At 37.3% G+C, this 24,040-nt stretch overlaps 2 protein-coding genes across 2 annotated transcripts in view; both read right to left on the reverse strand.

Moving 5' to 3' along the window:
* Window positions 1–24,040, reverse strand: part of LOC101889276 (tripeptidyl-peptidase 2) — a 251,316-nt gene that overhangs the window by 70,459 nt on the left and 156,817 nt on the right. The window lies entirely within an intron of this gene.
* LOC131806610 (uncharacterized) lies at window positions 19,985–21,153 on the reverse strand. Its single transcript, XM_059130981.1, has 4 exons — window positions 20,711–21,153; window positions 20,517–20,638; window positions 20,319–20,459; window positions 19,985–20,259 (listed from the first exon to the last, which is right to left on the reverse strand). Exons 1-4 carry the CDS (start codon window positions 21,012–21,014, stop codon window positions 20,029–20,031), a joined length of 798 nt encoding a protein of 265 aa, XP_058986964.1. The 5' UTR covers window positions 21,015–21,153; the 3' UTR covers window positions 19,985–20,028.

Genomic DNA, 24,040 nt, shown 5'->3' on the forward strand with positions numbered 1-24,040 from the left:
ATCTGGAGGGTGTATAAAAGCCTTGGGCATGCAAACATTTTAGACGCAGCCCGTGTAGATTCCAGCAGAATTCAGCACCATCGCACTCAGCACGCGCCTCCCAAGAATGGTTACAAAATGAGGTTCCTGGCTTCTTTTCCAGCGCACAATGGCCACCAAAATCTCCGGATACCAATCCGTTGGACTATTGTGTCTGGAGTATTTTGGAAAGCAAGGTTGGCACTAAAAAATACCAAAGTGTCGATCACCTCAAGCAAGTGCTTCGACGGGAATGGGCCAAAATACCTCAGAGCAACATTCGGGCAGCGGGTGACGGTTTCATTGGCCTTCAAACGTAATAATTCGTGCTAAAGGTGACAAATTCGAAGAAATATAAACTTATTCAAGCGCTTCGCCGGGAATGGGCCAAAGTACCGCAGAACAACATTCGGTCAGCGTGTGACGATTTCATTGGCCGTTTGAAGGCATAATTCGTGCCAAAGTATTTTGGAAAGCAAGGTTGGCACTAAAAAATACCAAAGTGTCGATCCCCTCAAGCAAGCGCTTCGCAGGGAATGGGCCAAAATACCGCAGAGCAACATTCGGGCAGTGTGTGACGGTTTCATTGGCCGTTTGAAGGCCATAATACGTGCCAAAGTTCACCAATTCGAACAAATCTAAACGTATTCTAAGATTTGTTGCCATTTCCGATTTTTTTTTGCTATCATACAATAAAATTTAAAAAAAAAATTAAAAATTATGGCTTTTGACTTTGTCGCAGTTTTTTATCTCACCCTGTATATCACTACCTCCTATATTCGGTATTTCGACAATTTTAGGTACAATATTCACCAAAAGTGTTTGAAATTTCATATTTGAGGTTCCTAATAGGCACTACAGCCTGTGACATAAAATTGTCTAGGCAGGTCCAGGCCGTCGTATAGCCTCGACATAACGGCACCTCCCGATATTCGGTATTTTGATGATTTTAGCGGAATTATTCAACGAAATTGGTATTTAAAGTTCGTAATGGATACTACAGCTTATGACAGAAAATTGTCCGTGCAGGTCCACGTTTTGGTATAGCCCCTCATATAATGGTATCTCCCTATGTTCGGTATTTTGATGATTTTAGCTACATTATTCACTCGATTTTTTTTCAAGTTTCGTATTTGAATATTGTAATGGCTTATGACAAATTTTGCCTATGCAGATCCACGTCTTCGTGTAGAGCCCAATATAACGGCTGTATTCGGTATTTTTAAGATTTTAACAGATTTTTTTAAAGGATTTTAATTTTTAGAAAATTTTCCAAATTCCTTCCGAATGTTGGAGGGTATTCAAAGTTCAGCCCAGCCGAACTTATTGCATTTTTACTTGTTTCTATTATATTCGATTTTCATCTCTTTTGCTCTAGTGTCTGTTATTCTATTCTATTTTATGATCTCAATTCTATTCCTATTTATTGCATTCCTATAAAGACCCCCTTAGAGGGGCGTCATAGAATATTGCCCCTTTCAAGAAGTTTTCAAGAGAAAAGAAGGTCCTCCATACAATTTGCAATATCATTAAGGATATCCTTTACCAAATTTAGGACCTTTGTACCCGTCTTCTGTCCCTTCAGTAGGCATAATATTTCCTCCCCACCCTAATGCAGTTCGCATCTACTCTTAACGATAAAGTAAATGGTAAAACACTGAATCGACTATCTCTCGTTCCCGGTATGTGTGTGTGCATGTGTTTGTAGGGAAAAGGAAATAAGCTGACTTTTCCAATTTATCAGTAGCAGCAGCAGCATATCACAGAACTAGCTCAGATACAGATACCCAACCACGCACTCCCGTGATTGTGCCCGGCATGAAACATTTCGCAGGCAGTGCAAAAAAAGTCGAATTAAAGCTCACCGGGAATAGAAGCTGCTCTTGACTGTCCAGTGACGGGGCGAGCAGCGGCTGAAATAAATTTCAAATATTTGTTCTTGTTTTTTTGTTTCATAAACCGGACGAAGGGATTTTGTTCAACTTCTATTTTATTATTGAACTAAAAAAAAAATGTTTTGAAAAAATACCGACCATCGTTCAATGCACTCATGAAAAAAAGTAATGCAGCCAGCCAGGAGCTTGGAGCTGGTGCAAAATCTTTTATTGATGACTGGACTTTGTGTGTGTGGAGGAAACCCGCGTTCAGCTAGCCTCTGGGTGACCAATAGGCCACATGACCAATAAATTCCATTGTTAAAATTAAACTTTTCTCTGAAATGCTTTTTTATGGCTGAAGTGTGTGTGTGTGTGTTGGTGTGCGAGTACGTATGTGTGGGTGCTTGTGTTGCAAGTTATGATTTAACGAATGTTCCAACTTTCCTAAGTCCCGAATGGCCTAGTTCTTGTTGTTTTTTTTTCTTTTTTTTTATCTAATGTTTCAATGCGCGAAAGCTGTTCATTTCGTTCGTTGGCTACAATTACAAGTTAAGTTTTTGAAAGCATTTGCTTGCTCGAGCAGTGGTGGAGAGAGAAGTGAGATCGCTCTTCCTTCTGGGGTTTCCTTGGTTCGTTACAATTTTTTTCTCGTTTTCGTTGTTGTTGTTGTTGTACATTTTCAATTTTTGCATAAAACAAGCTTCAAATCATGTTCTATGCGAAAATTACTTGTGTAGTTAAACCAAATGTGCGAGGATGTATGTATGTGTGTGTGTGTGCGGGAGAGTTTTTATCATAACTTTGTTTATGTTGAGGTCTAACAAAACAAGTGTGCGCGTGTGTGTGCAAGTGCCCATGTTTAGCAGTTGTGAAACAAAGTTTTTCTTGTTTAATGTCTGAATTACAAAATTGCGAAGGGTATGATTGGTCCGTCATCTCATGGGGATGGGATTTTTTTTTTTTCTTAAAGGCAAAGGGCCCTTCCATGGAATTTTTGAAAAGTTACAATGTCTTCCAACATTTTTGAAGAATAAAACTAACTACAATTTTATAATTAATTATAAAATAGTTAAAATAGCATAGCGTATAATAGAATATCATAGAATAGCATAAGATGATTCTAACAGAATACCATCCAATATTGTACTCAAAATAGACGATCACAGAATAGTAAAGAATAGCACAGGAGTGCCATATAAAATAGCATGGAATATTATTGAAGGTCATAAAATAGCCTAGAATAATTCTCATAGAGTATAAAAAACAAAAAATAGAATAAATAGTATAAAATAGCATAGACCACCATAAAATAGCATAAAAAGCCTTAGCCTAATGAAAAACAACTGCAACCAACTTCAGACGGCTGTCATTTCTAAGTCACTCGTCCGACAGCTGTTAAAATTATTCCAGTGATAGCTCATTATATTGTTTACAAGCGCACAAACGAATTTTGGTGAGAACTTTCCAGAAAAAAAATTATTCGTGATTGAATTCAAGCGTGATATTGTGATTTCTTTATATTTGGCTGGAAAACCACAAGTGGCTATCGCTAGAGCACTCCAGCATTTAAATGGGAATAAATCTTTGGTGTCTCGTACCATTGCTCGTCATCGTGATACTGGTAGCGTAACCCGACGTCAAGGAAGTGGACGGAAAAAAATTAAAAAAAAAATTAAAATTATTATACCCTACACCACTTTGCTAATTTAGTAGAGCTCCGCATAACAATTAAAATCTTTTATGGGAGAATTCAATCATACACGCTATGATTATAATTATAATTTGAAGTTCAAAGGACTTAATGTGCCGAAGCATTTGTATCTTTTAAATTCGGACTTGTATTGCCCATTTGGTGCAAAATTAATTGGAAATCGGATAAAAATATGTATGGGATCTATATCCAAATCGGAACCGATCTCGATAAAATTTGGCAAACATATTTCTGAGCTGTATTTGATATATTTCTCTGAATATCGTTGTTACGGAGTGCATATTAAGGCTGTGGGTAAAAAATATAACAAATCGGATGAACAATATATATGATAGCTATAGCTATATCTGAACCGATCACCAATTCACCAAATTTGACATACTAGCTTCTAGACTCAATTCGGTCGTAAGAGCCAAGTTTCATCCAATTTAGGCAAATATTACACGTTTGGTGCACAATCAAAAGAAAGATGGACGAAGTTATTTATGGGAGCTATATCCAAATCTGAACCGATCTTGATAAAATTAAGCAAATGTATTTCTGAGCTGTATTTGATATATTTCCCCAAATATTGTAGTTACCGAGTGCATACTACGGCTGCGGAGGACAAATCGGATGAAAAATATATATTGAAGCTATAGCTATATCTGAATCGATTTCGATCAAATTTGCCATACTTATGTTCAAGCCTAATTTGGTTGTATGTGCAATATTCCACACTATTCGCGCTGAAATTACACGTTTGGTGCACAAAAAAAGGCAAATCGGACGCAGATATATATGGGAGCTATATCTAAATTTTCACCGATTATCTTCAATTTCAATAGGGTTCGTCCTTGGACTAAACAAATGATTTGTGCAAAATTTCATCTGGATAGGGCAATAAATGCGAACTGTACTTTGTTTATAAAAATACATGGACAGATGGACGGACGGACGGACAGACATGCATAAATCGACTCAGAATGTGATTCTATGCAGATCATCAAAAGGAACAATGGGTCTATCTCGTTTCCTTTTGCCTGTTACAAACAAATGTACAAAGACATAATACCCTGACCACCTTGTGGTGTAGGGTATAAAAGGCGACTTGATCGAAACCCGCGTCGCAGTGGCCGAAAAATGGCTCGTGAGTTGAAAATATCGCAATATTCCATTCCGCAAATATTGAAAAATGAGCTCGGGGTAAAGACATTGCAATTCCAAAAAGTGCAAGAACTTACACCGCAATAGAAAGAAAATAAATGTAAAATAGCTAAAGAGTTGCTACGCTTAGCCGAAAGTGGTGAACTGTCGAATTTGGTTTTCTCCGATGAGAAAACATTCGTTGTCCAGCAGTTTGTAAACAAACAAAATGATCGTGTTTACTTGCCAAAGAGGCTAGCTGAAAATATGCACCTTCGGTTGACCACCAGAACTCAAGAGCCGGCCATGGCGCTGGTGTGGCCCGCCATAACAGCCGATGATCGCTCTCCGCTCATATTAATCGACCGTGGCATCAGAAAAATGGCAAATATTATCGCGAAAATATTCTGGAGGGTGTATTAAGGCCTTGAGCATGCAAACATTTTGGCAGCAGACCTTGGATATTCCAACAGGACTCAGCACCATCGATCGCACTCAGCATGCGCCACCCAAGAATGTTTACAAAATGAGGTTCCTAGCTTCATTTCCAGCGCACAATAGCCACCAAAATCTTCGGATACCAATCCGTTGGACTAGTGTGTCTGGAGTATTTTGGAAAACAAGGTTGGCCCTAAAAAATACCAAAGTGTCGATCACCTCAAGCAAGCTCTTCGCCGGGAATAGGGCGAAATAACGCAGAACAACATTCGGGTAGCGTGTGAGGGTTTCATTGGCCGTTTGAAGGCCATAACTCGTGCCAAAGGTGACCAATTCATGTGTTCGAATTGGTCACCTTTGGTCAAACTTATTCTAAAATTTGATGCTAGTTCCGACCCTTTTTGCTTTCATTTAATAAAATTTAAAAAAATAAAAATTATGTCGTTTGACTTTGTAGTTTTTTGAGTTTTTTTATTTCACCCTATATTTGTATCATATTTATTTAGGTCCGATACGGAATGGACTAGATTGGCCCATTCCTTCGGAACCTACTCCAAGTGGGAGGTTTAAACAGTCGAAAATAGACAACAACTGTTGGCCAAGCCGACTGATTCTTTTTGATTTTTTTATAAATTCTGAGTGATATTTTGAAATAGAGCCGACTCATTAGATATCCCCATATGGGTTAAAGATATCATAGCTATGACAGGTTGCATTTTAAAGAAAAAAATCTCTAAGGACCTGCTTCGAAAGATTTGTTTAATATTTTATACAATTGCACATCCCCGAGGGTCTTTATATCAAACACATCTAATGGACCTTTTCTCCGAAGGAAAAGAGCTCCAGAGGTTTTTTCTTAGGATAAAATACATTTAGGAACCTTCTATGAAAAATATTCGTTTAATTTTATAGAAAAACCTAAGGCTGTTTTAAAAGAGAAGACCCCTTTTACTGATTGGAACATCTAGGGTTATTCGATAGAATTTAAAATATCTGAAGGGTCTCTTAAAAATTAGATTGACTTTTAAAGGGGATTACTTAAGATTTAGACATATGGTGGACTTTAATAGGAAAAATATCTTTGATGGGGCTTCATAGAGTTTAAGTTATCTGAAAAATCTTCTACGGAATAGCAGATTTCGGCGAAAAAAAACTTCTGTCAAATCTATATCTATAAAAGAGGAAAATGTTTGTACGTTTGTTTGTTTGTTTGTTTGTAATTTATGGACTCGAAAACTGCTGAATAGATTTTTCTGAAAATTTCCATATATACTGCAACATCGCCTGAAAGTAACATAGGCTATATACATTTTTGAATTTCCACTTGGAACTGGAGATATAGCATCAGAATCGGAGGTACCTCCCAAAAATTTAGATTTTATATGCACATATCTATTGATCGGTTAAAGATACAGTCTCCAAATTTGGAATGTGTCACGGAATTTGGAACAAAAATAAGTTTGCTAAATTATATTGTAATCGGTTCAGATTTGGATATAGCTCCCATATATATTTTCGACCGATTTCGTTCATTTGATGCCTCAAACACAATATGAATGTTCGATTCCAATGAAATTTGGAATATGTGACGGGATTTGATCCGAAAATAAATTTGTCAAATTATATTGAAATCGGTTCAGATTTGGATATAGCTCCCATATATATTTTCGGCCGATTTCAAGCATTTGATGCACCAAACACGCTATGTATCGCCAATTTCAATGAAATTTGAAAAGTGTGATAGATTTTATTTAAAAAAATTTATTTCCCAAATTATATTGAAATCGGTTCAGATTTGGATATAGCTCCCATATATATTTTCGACCGATTTCATGTATTTGATGCACCAAACACGCTATGTATCTCTAATTTCAATGAAATTTGAAATGTGTAGCGGAAATTATAACAAATATACATTTGTCAAATTATATTAAAATCGGTTCAGATTTGGATATAGCTCTCATATATATTTTCGACCGATTTCATGTATTTTATGCACCATACACGATATGTATGTTCGATTTCCAAGAATTTTGGAATATGTAACGGGATTTTGATTAGAAAATAAATTAGTCAAATTATATTAAAATCGGTTCAGATTTGGATATAGCTCCCATATATATTATCCGCCGATTTCACATATTTGATGCACATTTGACAAATTATATTCAAATACGCTCAGATGTGATTATAGCTCCATATATATACTCAGCCGATTTCACATATTTGATGCACCCAAAGCGAGAGAGACAAAATCTGGCACCAGCAAAAATTGCACAATTGTATTGAAATCAGTTGAGGTTTGGATATAGCTAACATATATATTTCGCCCGATTTCATACATATTATGCACCAAACACGATATATATGACCGATTCCAATGAAATTCAGAATGTGTGGCGGAATTTTGTTGTAATAATAAATGTGAGAAATTAATTGGAAATTAGTTAAGATTTGGATATAGCTCCCATATATATATTCTCGGCCGATTTCACATATTTGACGCACCAATTTCAATTAAATATGAAAGGTGTGGCGGAGTTTCGTGTAAAAGTAATTTTTTTTAAATTATATTTAAATCGGATCAGATTGGGATATGATTTTAATAAGAACCATTGACCCACAACGCCTTAGGCTAACACTAAAAAACAACACAACAATTTATTTGAAATACGCTTATTACGGCGAAGTATGTTGCTATCTCGAATTCACTACTTGCAATAGAAATGCCACTCTACTTAAAAAAATTGCAGTTTCCTGCACGCTTGGTATTTGCTATGAAATAAATAAATCCAAAGGACAAACCCTTCGTGTATGCATGTCATGTTACTGCTTTTGTAATGATTTTGTTTATTAACGCATTAAATTAGTGCAATATTTTTTTTAATTTTTAAATTTGTTTTTTCTTTATCCAACATATATTCGTAAATAAAATTTTGAATGCATATAAAATCAAAAGGGGTAGCGAAGCGCACCGGGTTCAGCTAGTTTTCTATAAAATAACCGACTTCCATCTGTGGAACATATATACATTTGAGTCAACCCATATGAAACGGAAAACCCCTAAGGGCCCTACTTGCCGAAATTCGCTATGACCGGATATGAATTATTTCTCCCTACATTATTACAATTGTAGTTGTTCTTGTTGTTGCTGTTTATTCTACTTTTCTCTCATCAACACAAACAGATGAGATGAGTTAGAGTACGGCTGGCCGGTTGATGTAGCAAAAGTGTGCAGCAAGCTAACATGTTTTGCGAGAAGAGATGATAGACGGCAGATGTGGAGTTTGGTTGCTCTGGAGGGATGCAACATGCAGGCAGACAGACATTCAGACATACAAACAGTCACATAGTCACATACACTGGGCACGCAGTGTGTGTTTATAAAATATTTCGTTATGTGTGAGTTGTGTTTTTGGGGGAAAAAGATTGCAGCAGTTTGATGCTGGCAAGTTAAGCAGCGGCGGTGGTGGTGGTTCTGGTGTTGGTGTCGTTTTAATATCAGCAGCACCCCACCACAAAATAGATGCGCTTGCAACTCAATCTTTTTTTGTCTTTTTTTGCTGCTGCGTTTTTCACCAAAAATTATGGTCGGCCATTAATTTTGTGCGAGAAGTTAATTTGTGGTTGCATTTAGAATATAATACGACCATCGATATTATCTATGCTGTGCGTGAACAACAGCAAAAATATGTTGGGATTTTTTTTTTTTTTTTTTTTTGGAAAAATGTTAAATAAATTTGATTTTGTTTTTGTAAATTTTATTGATATAAATAAAAAAATAATGATATGCTGTCGCAGCAACAATAACAACAACACCATCGGCAATCGTTGGAATGTCAAATGGAATTTTTGAAATTTGTAATCGGTTTAATTTAAAAATAATTACTAATTTCATGGATTTTTGAAATTTGAATAAAAATATATATTGATATGGTGACAAAAATATTTGAAATAATTGCGAATACGTAATGGCAGAAGTTATACGCACCATGGAACGTGAAATTTAGAGGTGCAAAATAAATGGATAAAATTATATTTATGAGAGGAGGATTGCTTTGGAAGCTATTTGGGATAACATGAATAACGACTTTTTGTTTAACCGAAGCCACGATCTTTTTTTTATAAAATTTTAGTTCAGGATCTCTTCTACAGATAAGACAATATCTGAGGCCATTTCAGGTAATTTCTTACAAATATATTTCTCTGATAACCTGGTCTCCATCAAGTTTTCTATACGAAAACCTGGTCTCCACCAAGTTTCTTCACCAAGTTTTCTATACGAAAACATGGCCTGCATCAAGTTTTCTATACAAAAACTTGGTCTCCACCAAGTTTTCTATACGAAGACTGGGTCTCCACCAAGTTTTCTATACGAAAACTGGGTCTCCACCAAGTTTTCTATACGAAAACTGGGTCTCCACCAAGTTTTCTATACGAAAAATGGGTCTCCACCAAGTTTTCTATACGAAAACTGGGTCTCCACCAAGTTTTCTATACGAAAACTGGGTCTCCACCAAGTTTTCTATACGAAAACTGGGTCTCCACCAAGTTTTCTATACGAAAACTGGGTCTCCACCAAGTTTTCTATACGAAAACTGGGTCTCCACCAAGTTTTCTATACGAAAACTGGGTCTCCACCAAGTTTTCTATACGAAAACTGGGTCTCCACCAAGTTTTCTATACGAAAACTGGGTCTCCACCAAGTTTTCTATACGAAAACTGGGTCTCCACCAAGTTTTCTATACGAAAACTGGGTCTCCACCAAGTTTTCTATACGAAAACTGGGTCTCCGCCAAGTTTTCTATACGGAAAACCTTGGTCTCCGCCAAGTTTTCTATACGGAAAACCTTGGTCTCCGCCAAGTTTTCTATACGGAAAACCTTGGTCTCCGCCAAGTTTTCTATACGGAAAACCTTGGTCTCCGCCAAGTTTTCTCTACGGAAAACCTTGGTCTCCGCCAAGTTTTCTATACGGAAAACCTTGGTCTCCGCCAAGTTTTCTCTACGGAAAACCTTGGTCTCCGCCAAGTTTTCTATACGGAAAACCTTGGTCTCCGCCAAGTTTTCTATACGGAAAACCTTGGTCTCCGCCAAGTTTTCTATACGGAAAACCTTGGTCTCCGCCAAGTTTTCTATACGGAAAACCTTTGTTTCCGCCAAGTTTTCTATACGGAAAACCTTGGTCTCCGCCAAGTTTTCTATACCAAAAAAATCGGTCTCCACCAAGTTTTCTATACGAAAACATCGGTCTCCACCAAGTTTTCTATACGGAAAACCTTGGTCTCCGCCAAGTTTTCTATACGAAAACTGGGTCTCCGCCAAGTTTTCTATACGGAAAACCTTGGTCTCCGCCAAGTTTTCTATACGGAAAACCTTGGTCTCCGCCAAGTTTTCTATACGGAAAACCTTGGTCTCCGCCAAGTTTTCTATACGGAAAACCTTGGTCTCCGCCAAGTTTTCTATACGGAAAACCTTGGTCTCCGCCAAGTTTTCTATACGGAAAACCTTGGTCTCCGCCAAGTTTTCTATACGGAAAACCTTGGTCTCCACCAAGTTTTCTATACGAAAACCTTGGTCTCCACCAAGTTTTCTATACGAAAACCTTGGTCTCCGCCAAGTTTTCTATACGAAAACCTTGGTCTCCACCAAGTTTTCTATACGAAAACCTTTGTCTCCACCAAGTTTTCTATACGAAAACCTTGGTCTCCACCAAGTTTTCTATACGAAAACCTTGGTCTCCACCAAGTTTTCTATACGAAAACCTTGATCTCCACCAAGTTTTCTATACGAAAACCTGGTCTCCACCAAGTTTTCGAGACGAAAATTTGGTCTCCACCAATTTTTCGAGACGAAAATTTGGTCTCCACCAATTTTTCGAGACGAAAATTTGGTCTCCACCAAATTTTCGAGACGAAAATTTGGTCTCCACCAATTTTTCGAGACGAAAATTTGGTCTCCACCAATGTTTCGAGACGAAAATTTGGTCTCCACCAATTTTTCGAGACGAAAATTTGGTCTCCACCAATTTTTCGAATCCAAAATTTGCTCTCCCCCAATTTTTCGAATCCAAAATTTGGTCTCCACCAATTTTTCTATACGGAAACTTAGTCTCCACCAATTTTCCGAGATAAAAATTTAGTTTACACCAATTTTTCGAGACTAAAACTTGGTCTCCACCAAGTTTCCGAGACGCAAACTTGGCCTCCACCAATTTTTCGAGACGCAAACTTGGTCTCCACCAATTTTTCGAGACGAAAATTTGGTTTCCACCGATTTTTCGAGACGAAAATTTGGGCTCCACAATTTTTTTGAAACGAAAACTTGGTCTCCTCCAACTTTCTATTCAAATTTAGTTTTTATTAGTCCTGCTATCAATTTCTTTCCATTCCTCCTTTATTTTCCTCATTCTCTTTCACTACTTCGAAAGCATTTCTTTTCCGACTATTTATTCTGAGATTTCCAACAATCTCCATTTAATAACAGAATTTCATTTACCTACGATTCTCATAAAAATTCCGTAAAACAATTTTCTGTTATTTAATTTGCAACTGAAGTGAAGTGAAATATTCTCCTGCGTCAGTGTTATGCGATAGAGGCGAATATTTCAAACTCGGCCAGAGATGTTTTCGTTTAAATCTATTAATAAAATTTAGAAAATATGTTTGCAGGAAGAAGAGCGGAGAGAAGAGGCAGATGGATGCATAGATACATAGTTTGAGATGGTTTATTGTTTGCCTTTTGGCCATTCTTTTCAGTTTGCCTAACTTTGTTAAAATTATACATAAATTTTGTTTGTAACGTCCTTTTTGTTTTCCTTCGGATTTTGCATTTACTGTTGTTTTCTAGTTTTGGTTTGTGGCAGGCAGCAAGCGGCCCGACAAGCAGCATTTTAATTTTTCATATTTTGTTAGAAATAATTTTGTTATTTCCGCTTCTTTTTATTTATATGTTTATTTTTATTTAAATGCTTTGTTTTATTTTCAATTTTTTATTTTTTGTGGCATTTCAGTTTTGCAATATTGCATTTGAAGTTGATTTCCTACTGTCAGCAACAACAATATTTTGTATGGTTTATGAAAATGATGATGGAAAGTGGCCAAAGGGTTTTAAGGCAGGAGCGGGGGAGAGATTTTCTATATTTTCAAAAAATTAAAATCTGCTGAGATAAACAGTATTCTAACATTTAAAATATTTGCGGATTTAATAATTTTTTTGGAGGAATACTCTCGGAGAAAAAAGGTCGCGAGTCAAATTTTTCGAAAATTATAGTGAAATTACCCCGCCCCTGATTCCGTTATATATGCAAACTTAAAACATATGAAAGTGCAATGTTCGACTAAAAAGCCGAAAACAAAGCGGAACAAAAAAAAACTTTGCGGGGGTACAACATAAATGTTTGCGTATGCAAACTTTTGGCAAAACTATTTGAGAACATTTTTGGAAAGTTCAGCTCTACAAAACATGTTCCATATTGAAAAACAAGCCCATCATATTACTGTGGATGTGTGTGTATGTGTGCAGGAATGCGGAATGAATGTATGAACACATCAAACAGAAATTGGACTGATACACACATCCATCATTCATTCACTTTTCACCGCACAGTTAGACATGTTTGTTAAGTATTTTTTAAAATGCTGGCGGCGGGTTACTAATTTTTGGGGAATACAGGAACAAGGGTTTTAGAGGAATACCTTTCTTACAGGAAACGCTTGGTCTCCACCAGGTTTATTATACGAAACACTTAGACGCCCCCAATTTTTTATACGAAAACCTGGTCTCCACCAAGTTTTCTTTACGAAAACCAGGTCTCCACCAAGTTTTCTATACGAAAACCTGGTCTCCACCAAGTTTTCTATACGAAATCCTGGTCTCCACCAATTTTTCTATACGAAAACCTGGTCTCCACTAATTTTTCTATACGAAAACCTGGTCTCCACCAATTTTTCTATACGAAAACCCGGTCTCCACCAGTTTTTCTATACGAAAACCTGGTCTCCACCAGTTTTTCTTTACGAAAACCTGGTCTCCACCAGTTTTTCTTTACGAAAACCTGGTCTCCACCAGTTTTTCTATACGAAAACCTGGTCTCCACTAGTTTTTCTATACGAAAACCTGGTCTCCACCAAGTTTTCTATACAAAAATCTGGTCTCCACCAAGTTTTCTATACGAAAACCGTGGTCTCCACCAAGTTTTCTATACGAAAACCGTGGTCTCCACCAAGTTTTCTATACGAAAACCGTGGTCTTCACCAAGTTTTCTATACGAAAACCGTGGTCTTCACCAAGTTTTCTATACGAAAACCGTGGTCTTCACCAAGTTTTCTATACGAAAACCGTGGTCTTCACCAAGTTTTCTATACGAAAACCGTGGTCTTCACCAAGTTTTCTATACGAAAACCGTGGTCTTCACCAAGTTTTCTATACGAAAACCGTGGTCTTCACCAAGTTTTCTATACGAAAACCGTGGTCTTCACCAAGTTTTCTATACGACAACTTGGTCTCCACCAAGTTTTCTATACGAAAACCTGGTCTCCACCAAGTTTTCTATACGAAAACCTGGTCTCCACCAAGTTTTCTATACGAAAACCTGGTCTCCACCAAGTTTTCTATACGAAAACCTGGTCTCCACCAAGTTTTCTATACGACAACTTGGTCTCCACCAGTTTTTCTATACGAAAACCTGGTCTCCACCAAGTTTTCTATACGAAAACCTTGGTCTCCACCAAGTTTTCTATACGAAAACCTTGGTCTGCACCAAGTTTTCTACACGAAAACCTTGGTCTCCACCAAGTTTTCTATACGAAAACCTTGGTCTCCACCAAGTTTTCTATACGAAAACCTTGGTCTCCACCATGTTTTCTATACGAAAACCGTGGTCTCCACCAAGTTTTCTATACGAAAACCTTGGTCTCCACCAAGTTTTCTATACGAAAACCTTGGTCTCCACCAAGTTTTCTATACGAAAACCTTGGTCTCCACCAAGTTTTCTATACGAAAACCTTGGTCTCCACCAAGTTTTCTATACGAAAACCTTGGTCTCCACCAAGTTTTCTATACGAAAACCTTGGTCTCCACCAAGTTTTCTATACGAAAACCTTGGTCTCCACCAAGTTTTCTATACGAAAACCTTGGTCTCCACCAAGTTTTCTATACGAAAACCTTGGTCTCCACCAAGTTTTCTATACGAAAACCTTGGTCTCCACCAAGTTTTCTATACGAAAACCTTGGTCTCCACCAAGTTTTCTATACGAAAACCTTGGTCTCCACCAAGTTTTCCATACGAAAACCTTGGTCTCCACCAAGTTTTCTATACGAAAACCGTGGTCTCCACCAAGTTTCCTATACGAAAACCTGGTCTCCACCAAGTTTCCTACACGAAAACCTGGTCTCCACCAAGTTTTCTATACGGAAAACCTTGGTCTCCACCTGGTCTTCACCAAATTTTCTTTACGAAAACCTGGTCTCCAACAAGTTTTCCCTTGCTTTCGACCAAGTTTTCCACCAGGTTTTCTATAAAAAAAAACCTAGCTTTCCACCAGGTTTTCTATACCAAATCCTTGCTTTCCACCAGGTTTTCTTTTAGACAATCTAGTCTCCGTGAACCTTGCCCGATCATACCCATCCCATACCGGTTATGTGTGAGTGTGTAATACCCTCACATCAAGTTTTGGGTGAATATGACCTGCAAAGTGCACATCAGCTAGCAAAGCAATTATGTAGCACTCTCCTCCCCTTTCCCCCCTGCCCCCTCAATCACAATAAATAGAAATATTCAATTTAGAAATTCATGAATAAATGGTTGTGTTGATTTTTAATTTCTTTGTTATTGTTCGTTTACTCAAAAAACGAAAAAAGAACTCAATTCCGATGCGAAAAAAGGGAGCAATGTTTGTTTATTTTGTGCTGTACCGGTGTATTGGAATTACATTTCAAAACTAAATCCAATTTTTATTACATTGATATGTCAGAATCCAGGAGTAGTAATTGTATATTTGGTGGAGTTTGGAAGAGCCCGACTGTTGTGGGGATATTATAAATTTTATAGAGCCTCCTGGTTTGTGGGGATTTGAAGGACCAACGGCTTATACACCAGTTTTCAAATTAGAAATTTTAAAAATCCCTTACATATTTCCCTTGAAATACCTTTCACCCCATAAAGTTTGTCTGTATTGGTGTAGGGCATAACTTGCCGCTCCTACCGCATCCCATAATCTTCTTTTAAATTTAATTGCATATGCCATTTTCCATTCACATATTTGGTATTGTTTTTACTTATATTTTTTTCCGAAGCTATTTAATTTAGTTGCTCCTCGAATGTGATAATTGAAATTGTTAGAGGTTGCCTTCAGTTTTCATTTAGTCTGAAAATGTGAAAAGCCAAAAAAAAAAAACAGAACAGAACAAATGAAAAACCTAAAATGCCATTGCCATAAAAATAAAATGCATTTTTTCCAAGTTGTTAACCATAAATATAAGGGACAGGACGCTGCAGCAAAGCAAAAAAAAAAAAAATAAAGAGGATAACAATGGAAAAATTGGACATTAAATAGACATGAGCAGAGAAAGCTCAGTTCACATGAGACCAGGTGTGTGTGTTAGTGTGGCTGTAAACGGATACATGCCACTGACCAAGGCCAGCCAACCAACCAACCAGGTGTTGCAGATATTACCATTGTATGCTAATGCATATGATGGCGGTGGTCAGACACTAACACACATATACATTCTCTTCTAACGGCCCACAGTGATTTGGAGTACGATTTTAATGGCGAAATCTCAATTTTTTCGGTACCCACTCCGGGAATGGAATAGTAAACTTCAAGTAAATGTGATGTAGACAATTCAATTCGGTCAATTCATGTTAAGATGTGGGATTGGCATGGCCCTAAAGACAACTATTTTTGGATTTGGGAAACTTCGTAATTTTGTAAACATATGATTGAGAATTGGAATGCCTAAAACGCCATTATTCCCATTTTTGATATGTAAAATATTTGCGGGATCCGATTGCAAATATATTAATCAAAATATAGCCAAAGAAGTAAAAAACCGATTTCAACACCCTGCACCATTAGGTAAAATACAAAACATTTTTTAATAAAATTATTTGCATTCAAATACCAGTGAGATTGGTTGAAAAATGCAGACAAAGTTTTAAAATACAACAATACAAAAGAATATATCATTCGGTTTTGCCGACAGATGTATACAATCCGCCAATCTCCGTTTATCAAAAAAAAAATCGACTTGAGTTATGATTATTTAAATTAAGACCCCGGATGGTACCAAAGGTATAGGCCAATATTTTTATCTATATAACTATATCGACGACTTCCTTCATTCTATACAGAGTGAGATAAAAAAAAACTACAACAAAGCCAAACGCCATCATTTTTACATTTTTAGTACAAAAAATCGGAAATAGCATATATTTATAGAATATGTTTAGATTTGTTCGAATTGGTCACCTTTGGCACGAATTATGGCCTTCAACGGTCAACGAAACCGTCACACCCTGCCCGAATGTTGCTCTGCGGTATTTTGGTCCATTCCCGGCGAAGCGCTTGCTTGAGGTGATCGACACTTTGGTATTTTTTAGTGCCAACCTTGCTTTCCAAAATACTCCAGACACGATAGCCCAACGGATTGGTATCCGGACATTTGGGTGTTCATTGTGCGCTGGAAATAAAGCGAGGAACCTCATTTTGTAACCATTCTTAGGTGGCGCGTGCTGAGCCCTGCTGGAATGTCCAAGGTCTGCGGCCAAAATATTTGCGTGCCCAAGGCTTTAATACACCCTCCAGAATATTTTCGCGACAATATTCGGCATTTATTCTGATGCCACGGTCGATTAATAAGAGCGGAGAGCGACCATCGGCTGTTATGGCGGCCCACACCATCACCATGGCCGGCTTGAGGCTTGAGTTCTGGTGGCCAAACGAAGGTGCACATTTTCAGCTGATCTCTTTGGCAAGAAAACACGATCATTTTGTTTGTTTACAAAATGCAGGACAACGAATGTTTTCTCATCAGAGACGGAGAAAACCAAATTCGGCAGTTCACCACTTTCGGCCAAGCGAAGCAACTCTTTAGCTCTTTTGAGTCTATTTTCTCTCTGTAGTTTTACCCCGAGCGTATTTTCCAATATTTGCCGAATGGAATATTGGGATATGTTCAGTTAACGAGCCATTTTTCGGCCACTGCGACGCGGGTTTCGATCGAGTCGCTTCTTTACTTTTCGAACCATTTCTGCTGCTAATGTTGCTGTTTTCTTCCGTGCACTTCCTTGACATCGGGCTACGCTACCTGTATCACGGTAACGAGCGATGGTACGAGACACAAAAGCTTTATTCACATTTAAATACTGGAGTGCTCTAACGATAGCCACTTCTGATTTTCCAGCCAAATATAGAGAGGAGCGAAGCAATTTGCCGCATGCCCTGTTTGGCATACACTTAAGCCAGTATAGGCCTATAGTGCGCTCTAGACTAAGGATTTTTTGAAGAAGACGGGCAGTTTACATTATATCATTTATATGGTCATTTACCATGGTCTGATTAAAGTCTGGTATGGAGTCGTTCCCTAAGAATTGGGATCTGTTTTTTGCAAACGCTGGACATTGGCAGAGAAAATGTTCCAATCGTTTAGGTAAGGCGTTTAGGTAAGATTTAGACTTTTGAAGTTTTCTAGGACCTATAGTAGAATTGTATGACAAATCATTTTGTCGCATATGTTGACTTGCTACAATCCCGTTTAATGGGAGTGTGTAAGCATATTAAAAAAAGTACCAAAAAGTCCCCTTTGTTGAACCGCTAGAATTTTAAAATGTTCGACCGAAATATTTAAAATGCCCAGATTAAAGGGAATCTCAATCTGAAAAATTCCAAAAATTAGGAAAAGGTTATGTTATGAGAGGTTGGGAGGGGTTTGTGTGCTTTTTTTAACTCACTTTTTTATTTGCTGCATTTTCCCCATAATTCTTAAAAAAAAAATAGAAACTTGTCGCATAGTGTAATCAAAACCATTTGCAAAATCTAAAAAGCTGTGAAATGCTAAATTTTACCTCAAATTTCGTAAAATTCTCTAGTCCAATTTGTATTACAAAAATAATAGAAAAATTAAAAAAAAAAAAGAAAAAAAAAAATAACTTCATCCATTCAAACGTTGCAGAATTTCGACTTGGAATAAAAGGATTCGAAATCACCGTGCAACCACTGTTACATATTTTGCATCTGTATGTGTGTGAGAGCGCGAAAAACAATGCCCCGCAACAGCAGCAGCTTAGCAAATGTTGAGGTGTTAAAAACAACAACAGCAGCAGCAACAACTACAACAAGTTTTGGCATTTAAACAAAACACTTTGCATTAGAAATTTATGATTTGGCCAAACAAACAAAAAAAAAAAAAAAAAAAAGAATACGCGCATTGAAGTTAAAGGGAATTTTTTAAAACGAATAAAAACGTCAAAGTATGCCAAAAAAAAAAAAAGCCATGGCAGCCATGCATGGCAAACACACACACTCTATTTCAAACATTACAGCTGCATTCTAATACCCCCCCCCCCCCCCCTCCGCTTCATGCAAAAATGGGATTTTAATTTGAAATATTGGAGTTTTCTTCAAATGAGATTCCTTTCAATTTTTCATGGATTCGAGCAATAATAAAATCATAGGGTTACTGCTGCTGATACACTTCAGGAAAGAGAGAAAGATCGCATTCTGTTTATAAAAGTCGTTCTCTGTGTGCGTGTGTGTATGATGGTCCACACTTACATACATATGTAACCTGTCGCTTTTTAATATGATTCCATTTATAGTCAAAGTTCAAACGAAGGCAACAACAACAGCACAGGGCCATGAAATTTGCACAATTTTCGAGCAAAAGGATTCCTCGGAATTATTGCCAGACTGCAAATGTTAAGTAGCCGCGTGCAAACGTTAAATAAAATGTTTTAAGCTTCTTTGCTAATGTACACCCAGAGAAAAAATGACAACATCCGTGTATGAAATGACCACATCCGTGTATGATAGTGTATCAACCACGTTTGGTGTCAAAATGAGCACGCTGTTGTCATTTTGACACCGAGATTTTGGCAACGATTTCAACAACAGATGTGCATGAAATGAGCACATACGTGGTCATTTCGAGCACGCCCCGTTGTCAGATTGTCAACGCTTCGTTGTCAGATCGTCAACGCTTCGTTGTCAGATCGTCAACGCTTCGTTGTCAGATTGTCAACGCCCGTTGTCAGATTGAAATCAATGGTGGTCATTTTTTGATATCCGTTCCTTTTCCATTTTATACCCTTAGTAGAAGAAACGACATTTTTTGAAAAGTATTTTATTGAACGAAACCAATTACATAAATTCAATATAAATACATATTTGATTTAACAAAACAATTCGAATTACATATATTCAATGTATAGAAACAAATTAAATTAACTTAAATCTGAAATAAACTTTTCCATTATTCATAGGATATAAGTGAAATGGGTAAGTAATTTTAATTTAATTTTTTATATCTCTTTGCCGTATGTTAAAAGATCTTTTCCATTTTTCGCAGATCGATCCCCAATCATTACATTCTCTTAGTAAGGAAGCTTTCAATGAATTTTCAACTGATTCATCAATTTCGGGAACATCTTTGTTACAAAAATTAGGAGATGTGTGAGTTGCTGCTTTGCTTGTGCTAGGCTCGGAAATCAAAAGCTTTATTCTTTTGGACTTCTTGTTTCTATACTTGGCATAAAGTTTTCCGCTTGCGTTGTTCTTTCCTTTTCTTGAAATGTAATAATAATCCTAAAAATAAAGACATATTATAAGTTAAGAAACTACATAATCAGATACGTTGTTTATATTGTTAATCTTACCCTCATTTCGTTTTCAAGAGGAAAAACGGAACAAATTTCATCCAATATGCGCATATAGTCTTGAGTGTAAAGAGTAACATTGTTGGTTAAAATATCTTCAATAATTATATTAATTATATCATCTCTTTGCTCGTCACTTAATTTCTTATTAACGCTACTACATTCAAGCGCTAGTTTCCCCTTCGAGGTATGTGTTAACAATTCCGTTAGATCCTATATTAAATAAAAAAACTACATTAACTATGCTTACACAAATATTACTCTTACCTTACCTCTGACAAAATTCCTTTGGCTTTTGAGCAGTTCGAACCTGTAGTGTCGGGAGTACCAGGAGTACTTGCAGGTGTCTCGTTGCGTTTCCACCATTCACCTATTTTAGATGGAACTGACATAGTTTCGTCATCAATCCCGAGCTATTGTTATGACAATATTAATACTGAGTTCAACTCTGTAAAACAAATAATACGTACCTTTCGTTTTTTCCAAGCAAAGAGCTTTTCTCTGAATTCAACACGCAGTCCCAATGGTGGCACTGCTTCCTTTAAATCTTCTTTTTTCAAGTACTGCAAGCTGCGAAATGTTACATGTGATGCTAAAAGAACAAAAAAGAAAATTCTTTGTTAATTACACTGATTAACTGAAAAATTCATTTTTATTTACTTACCTTTTAATTGTTCAAAAAGCGACTCCATATTTATTCCTTTTAAGAACTCCCTTAACATATAATCGTCCTCATTGTTTTCCGCATCTTGACTGCTGCAATGGTTTGTATCGCGAACCACAACAATATTGCCATCGATTTCTAACAACTCACCAATGATATTTTGAGGATCTTGCGAATTATTATTCATTTTCAATAAATTTTTTGCACAATGCGTCCTTTCTCTTTCAATAACACGGAAAAAATGGTAAATATGCAGCCGATTGCACACGAGTAAAAAAAATGACAACGGTGGTGCATGATTCATACACGGTAGTTGCTAAAATGGCAACGATCGTGTACGATTCATGCACGTCGGTGTACAAAGTAACAACGGTGGTGCATCATTATGCAGGTGGTGGTGCATAATTCATACACGACCGGTGTCATATTGACAACGACCGTGTGTGAATCATGCACCACCGTTGTCATTTTTTACTCGTGTGTAATCGGCTGCAATTACCAATATTACAAATGGACAAATTAAGCACGGCTGTTGTTGGTACCGAAAGTTGACCACGTCTCGGTGTCAATTTGAGCACGTTCGTGCACAATTCACCAACAGCCGTTGTTGAAAAATATAACAACGGGTCGTTGCGAAAATGACAACATACGTGCTTGATTTCGCAACGGGATTTTTCCCTCAGTGTAGGTATGATTCTAGCGAAATGAGGCTACTTTGTTTCAGGGGCTTAGTGATTAGAGGGAAGTGTTTTAAAGTAATGCATATAAATGAGTTGCATCAAGTTTATTATACCCTCAGCCCTATAACTAGAGAGGGTATATATGGCCAAAACGTGCCTCATCGAAATAATGGTTTTAGATTCTAGGTCTCTTTGGATCAACACCGTTTCAGGACATTTGAATTCAAGATTGAGGTTGGTATGCATGATCATTCTCGAAGGGAGTATCCGGCCTCTTTGGACTAAATACGTTTCAAGACATTTGGAGTCGGTGTGGAGGAAAATCGACCATATATATTTCATATTCACACCAGATCTTGTGCTAGTAAAAATATTGGGATGTTTGAAATTGGAAAAGAATCTAATGCTTATTTCGATTTTGATAAGAGTCAGATATTCAAAATTTTGACCCTTTGTGGGGGAGATACCAGAAAGAGTTATCCGATATATTCCATATTATCACCAAATCTTGAGTTGGTAGATATATTGGGATTTGCCGAATTTGAAAGTAATCGGATGCTTATTTATGAGCTTCATGGTCATTCAAAATTTTGACCCGTTGTGGGAAAGGTACCAGGAGGAGTGAACCGATATATTCCAACTTCACAGCAGATCTTGTGTTAGTAGAAATATTGAGATGAACCGAGTTTGAAAGGAATCGCATGCTCAATTCGTGTTTAATGAGCTTCATGGTTTTTCAAAATTTTAACCCATTGTGGGGGAGGTACCAGAAGGAGTGTGCCGTTATCTACCATCTTCTTCTGCTACCACCCCCACAACGGGCCAAAATTTAAAAAAAAACATGAAGCTCATAAAACGTGGAATAAGCATCTGATTCTTTTTAAACCCGACACATCCAAATATTTTTACCAACTCAAAATCTGGAGTAAAGATAGGATATATCAGCCGACTCCTCCAAGTACATCCCCCACAACGGGTCAAAATTTTAAATAATTATAACACTCATAATATGGGAAATAAGCAGACGATTCTCTTCAAAATTTCACACATCTCTATATTTCTGTTATCAAACGATTTGGTGTGAAGATGGTAGATATCGATCCACTCCTTCTGGTACCACCCCCATTAAAGGGTCGAAATTTTGAATAACAAAAACGCTTTTATAAATCAAAAAGAACTTCCGATTGCTTTCAAATTTCACACATCCCAATACTCTCACCTACACCTGATCTGGTGAGAACATGGTATATATGGGTCCACTCCTTCTGGTACCTCCCCCCACAAAAGGTCGAAACATTCAAAACAAAAAAAAAAAATCAGATGAAAAAATTGCAACCAACTTCAGACAGCTGTCATTTCTAAGACACTCGTCCGACAGCTGTTAAAATTATTCCAGTTACACCTCATTATATTGTTTACAAGCGTACAAAAGCATTTTGATGAGAATTTTCCAGAAAAAAAGTTATTCGTGATGGAATTCAAGCGTGATAGTGTGATTTCTTTATATTTGGCTGGAAAACAACAAGTGGCTATCGTTAGAGCACTCCAGCATTTAAATTTGAATAAATCTTTTGTGTCTCGTATCATTGCTCGTTACCGTGATACTGGTAGTGTAGCCCGACGTCAAGAGAAGTGGACGGAAGAAAACAGCAACACTAGCAGAAATGGTTCGAAAAAAAAATGATCGCAAAATGCGGTGGCCAAAAAATGCTTCGTGAGCTGAACATATCGCAAAATTCCATTCGGAAAATATTGAAAAATGAGCTCGGGATAAAGCCATTGAAATTCCAAAAAGTGCAAGAACTTACACCGCAACAGAAAGAAAATAGACCCAAAAGAGCTAAAGAATTGCTTCGCTTGGCCGAAAGTGGTGAACTGCAGAATTTGGTTTTCTCCGCTCCGATGAGAAAACATTCGTTGTCCAGCAGTTTGTAAACAAACAAAATGATCGTGTTTACTTTCCAAAGAGGTCAGCTGAAAATGTGCACCTTCGGTTGGCAACCAGAACTCAAGCGTCGGCCATGGTGATGGTGTGGGCCGCCATAACAGCCGATAGTTAATCTCCACTCGTATTAATCGACCGTGCCATCAGAATCAATTCCGAATATTATCGCGAAAATATTCTGAAGGGTGTATTAAAGCCTTGTTCACGCAATCATTTTAGCCGCAGACCTTGGGCATTCCAACAGGACTCAGCACCATCGCACTCAGCACGCGCCACCCATGAATGGTTACAAAATGAGGTTCCTCGCTTCATTTTCAGTGCCACACAATGGCCTCCAAAATCTCCGGATACAAATCCGTTGGACTATTGTGTCTGGAGACTTTTGGAAAGCAAGGTTGGTACTAAAAAATACCAAAGTGTCGGTCGCCTCCAGCAAGCGCTTCGCCGGGAATGGACCAAAATACCGCAGAGCAACATTTGGGAAGCATGTGACGGTTTCATTGGACGTTTGAAGGCAATAATTCGTGCCAAAGGTGACCAATTCGAACAAATCTAAACTTATTTGAAAATTTGATGCTACTTCCGACATTTTTTGCTTTTATTCAAATAAAATTAAAAAAAATACAAATTATGGGTTTTGAATTTGTTGCAGTTTTTATACCCTCCACCTTGGAAAGGAGGGTATATTAACTTTGTCATTCCGTT

Source organism: Musca domestica, unplaced genomic scaffold (assembly GCF_030504385.1).
Source record: "Musca domestica strain aabys unplaced genomic scaffold, Musca_domestica.polishedcontigs.V.1.1 8, whole genome shotgun sequence".
In the NCBI taxonomy this organism is placed as follows: Eukaryota; Metazoa; Arthropoda; class Insecta; order Diptera; family Muscidae; genus Musca; species Musca domestica.

Excerpts from the sequence above, each read along its gene's own strand:
- LOC131806610 (XM_059130981.1), bottom strand. The coding sequence starts at position 21,014 with ATGAATCATGCACCACCGTTGTCATTTTTTTTACTCGTGTGCAATCGG. Across the intron at positions 20,639-20,710 it reads GCTTTTTGAACAATTAAAAG|CATCACATGTAACATTTCGC; the intron begins GTAAGTAAATAA and ends TTGTTCTTTTAG. Across the intron at positions 20,460-20,516 it reads TTGCTTGGAAAAAACGAAAG|CTCGGGATTGATGACGAAAC; the intron begins GTACGTATTATT and ends TCATAACAATAG.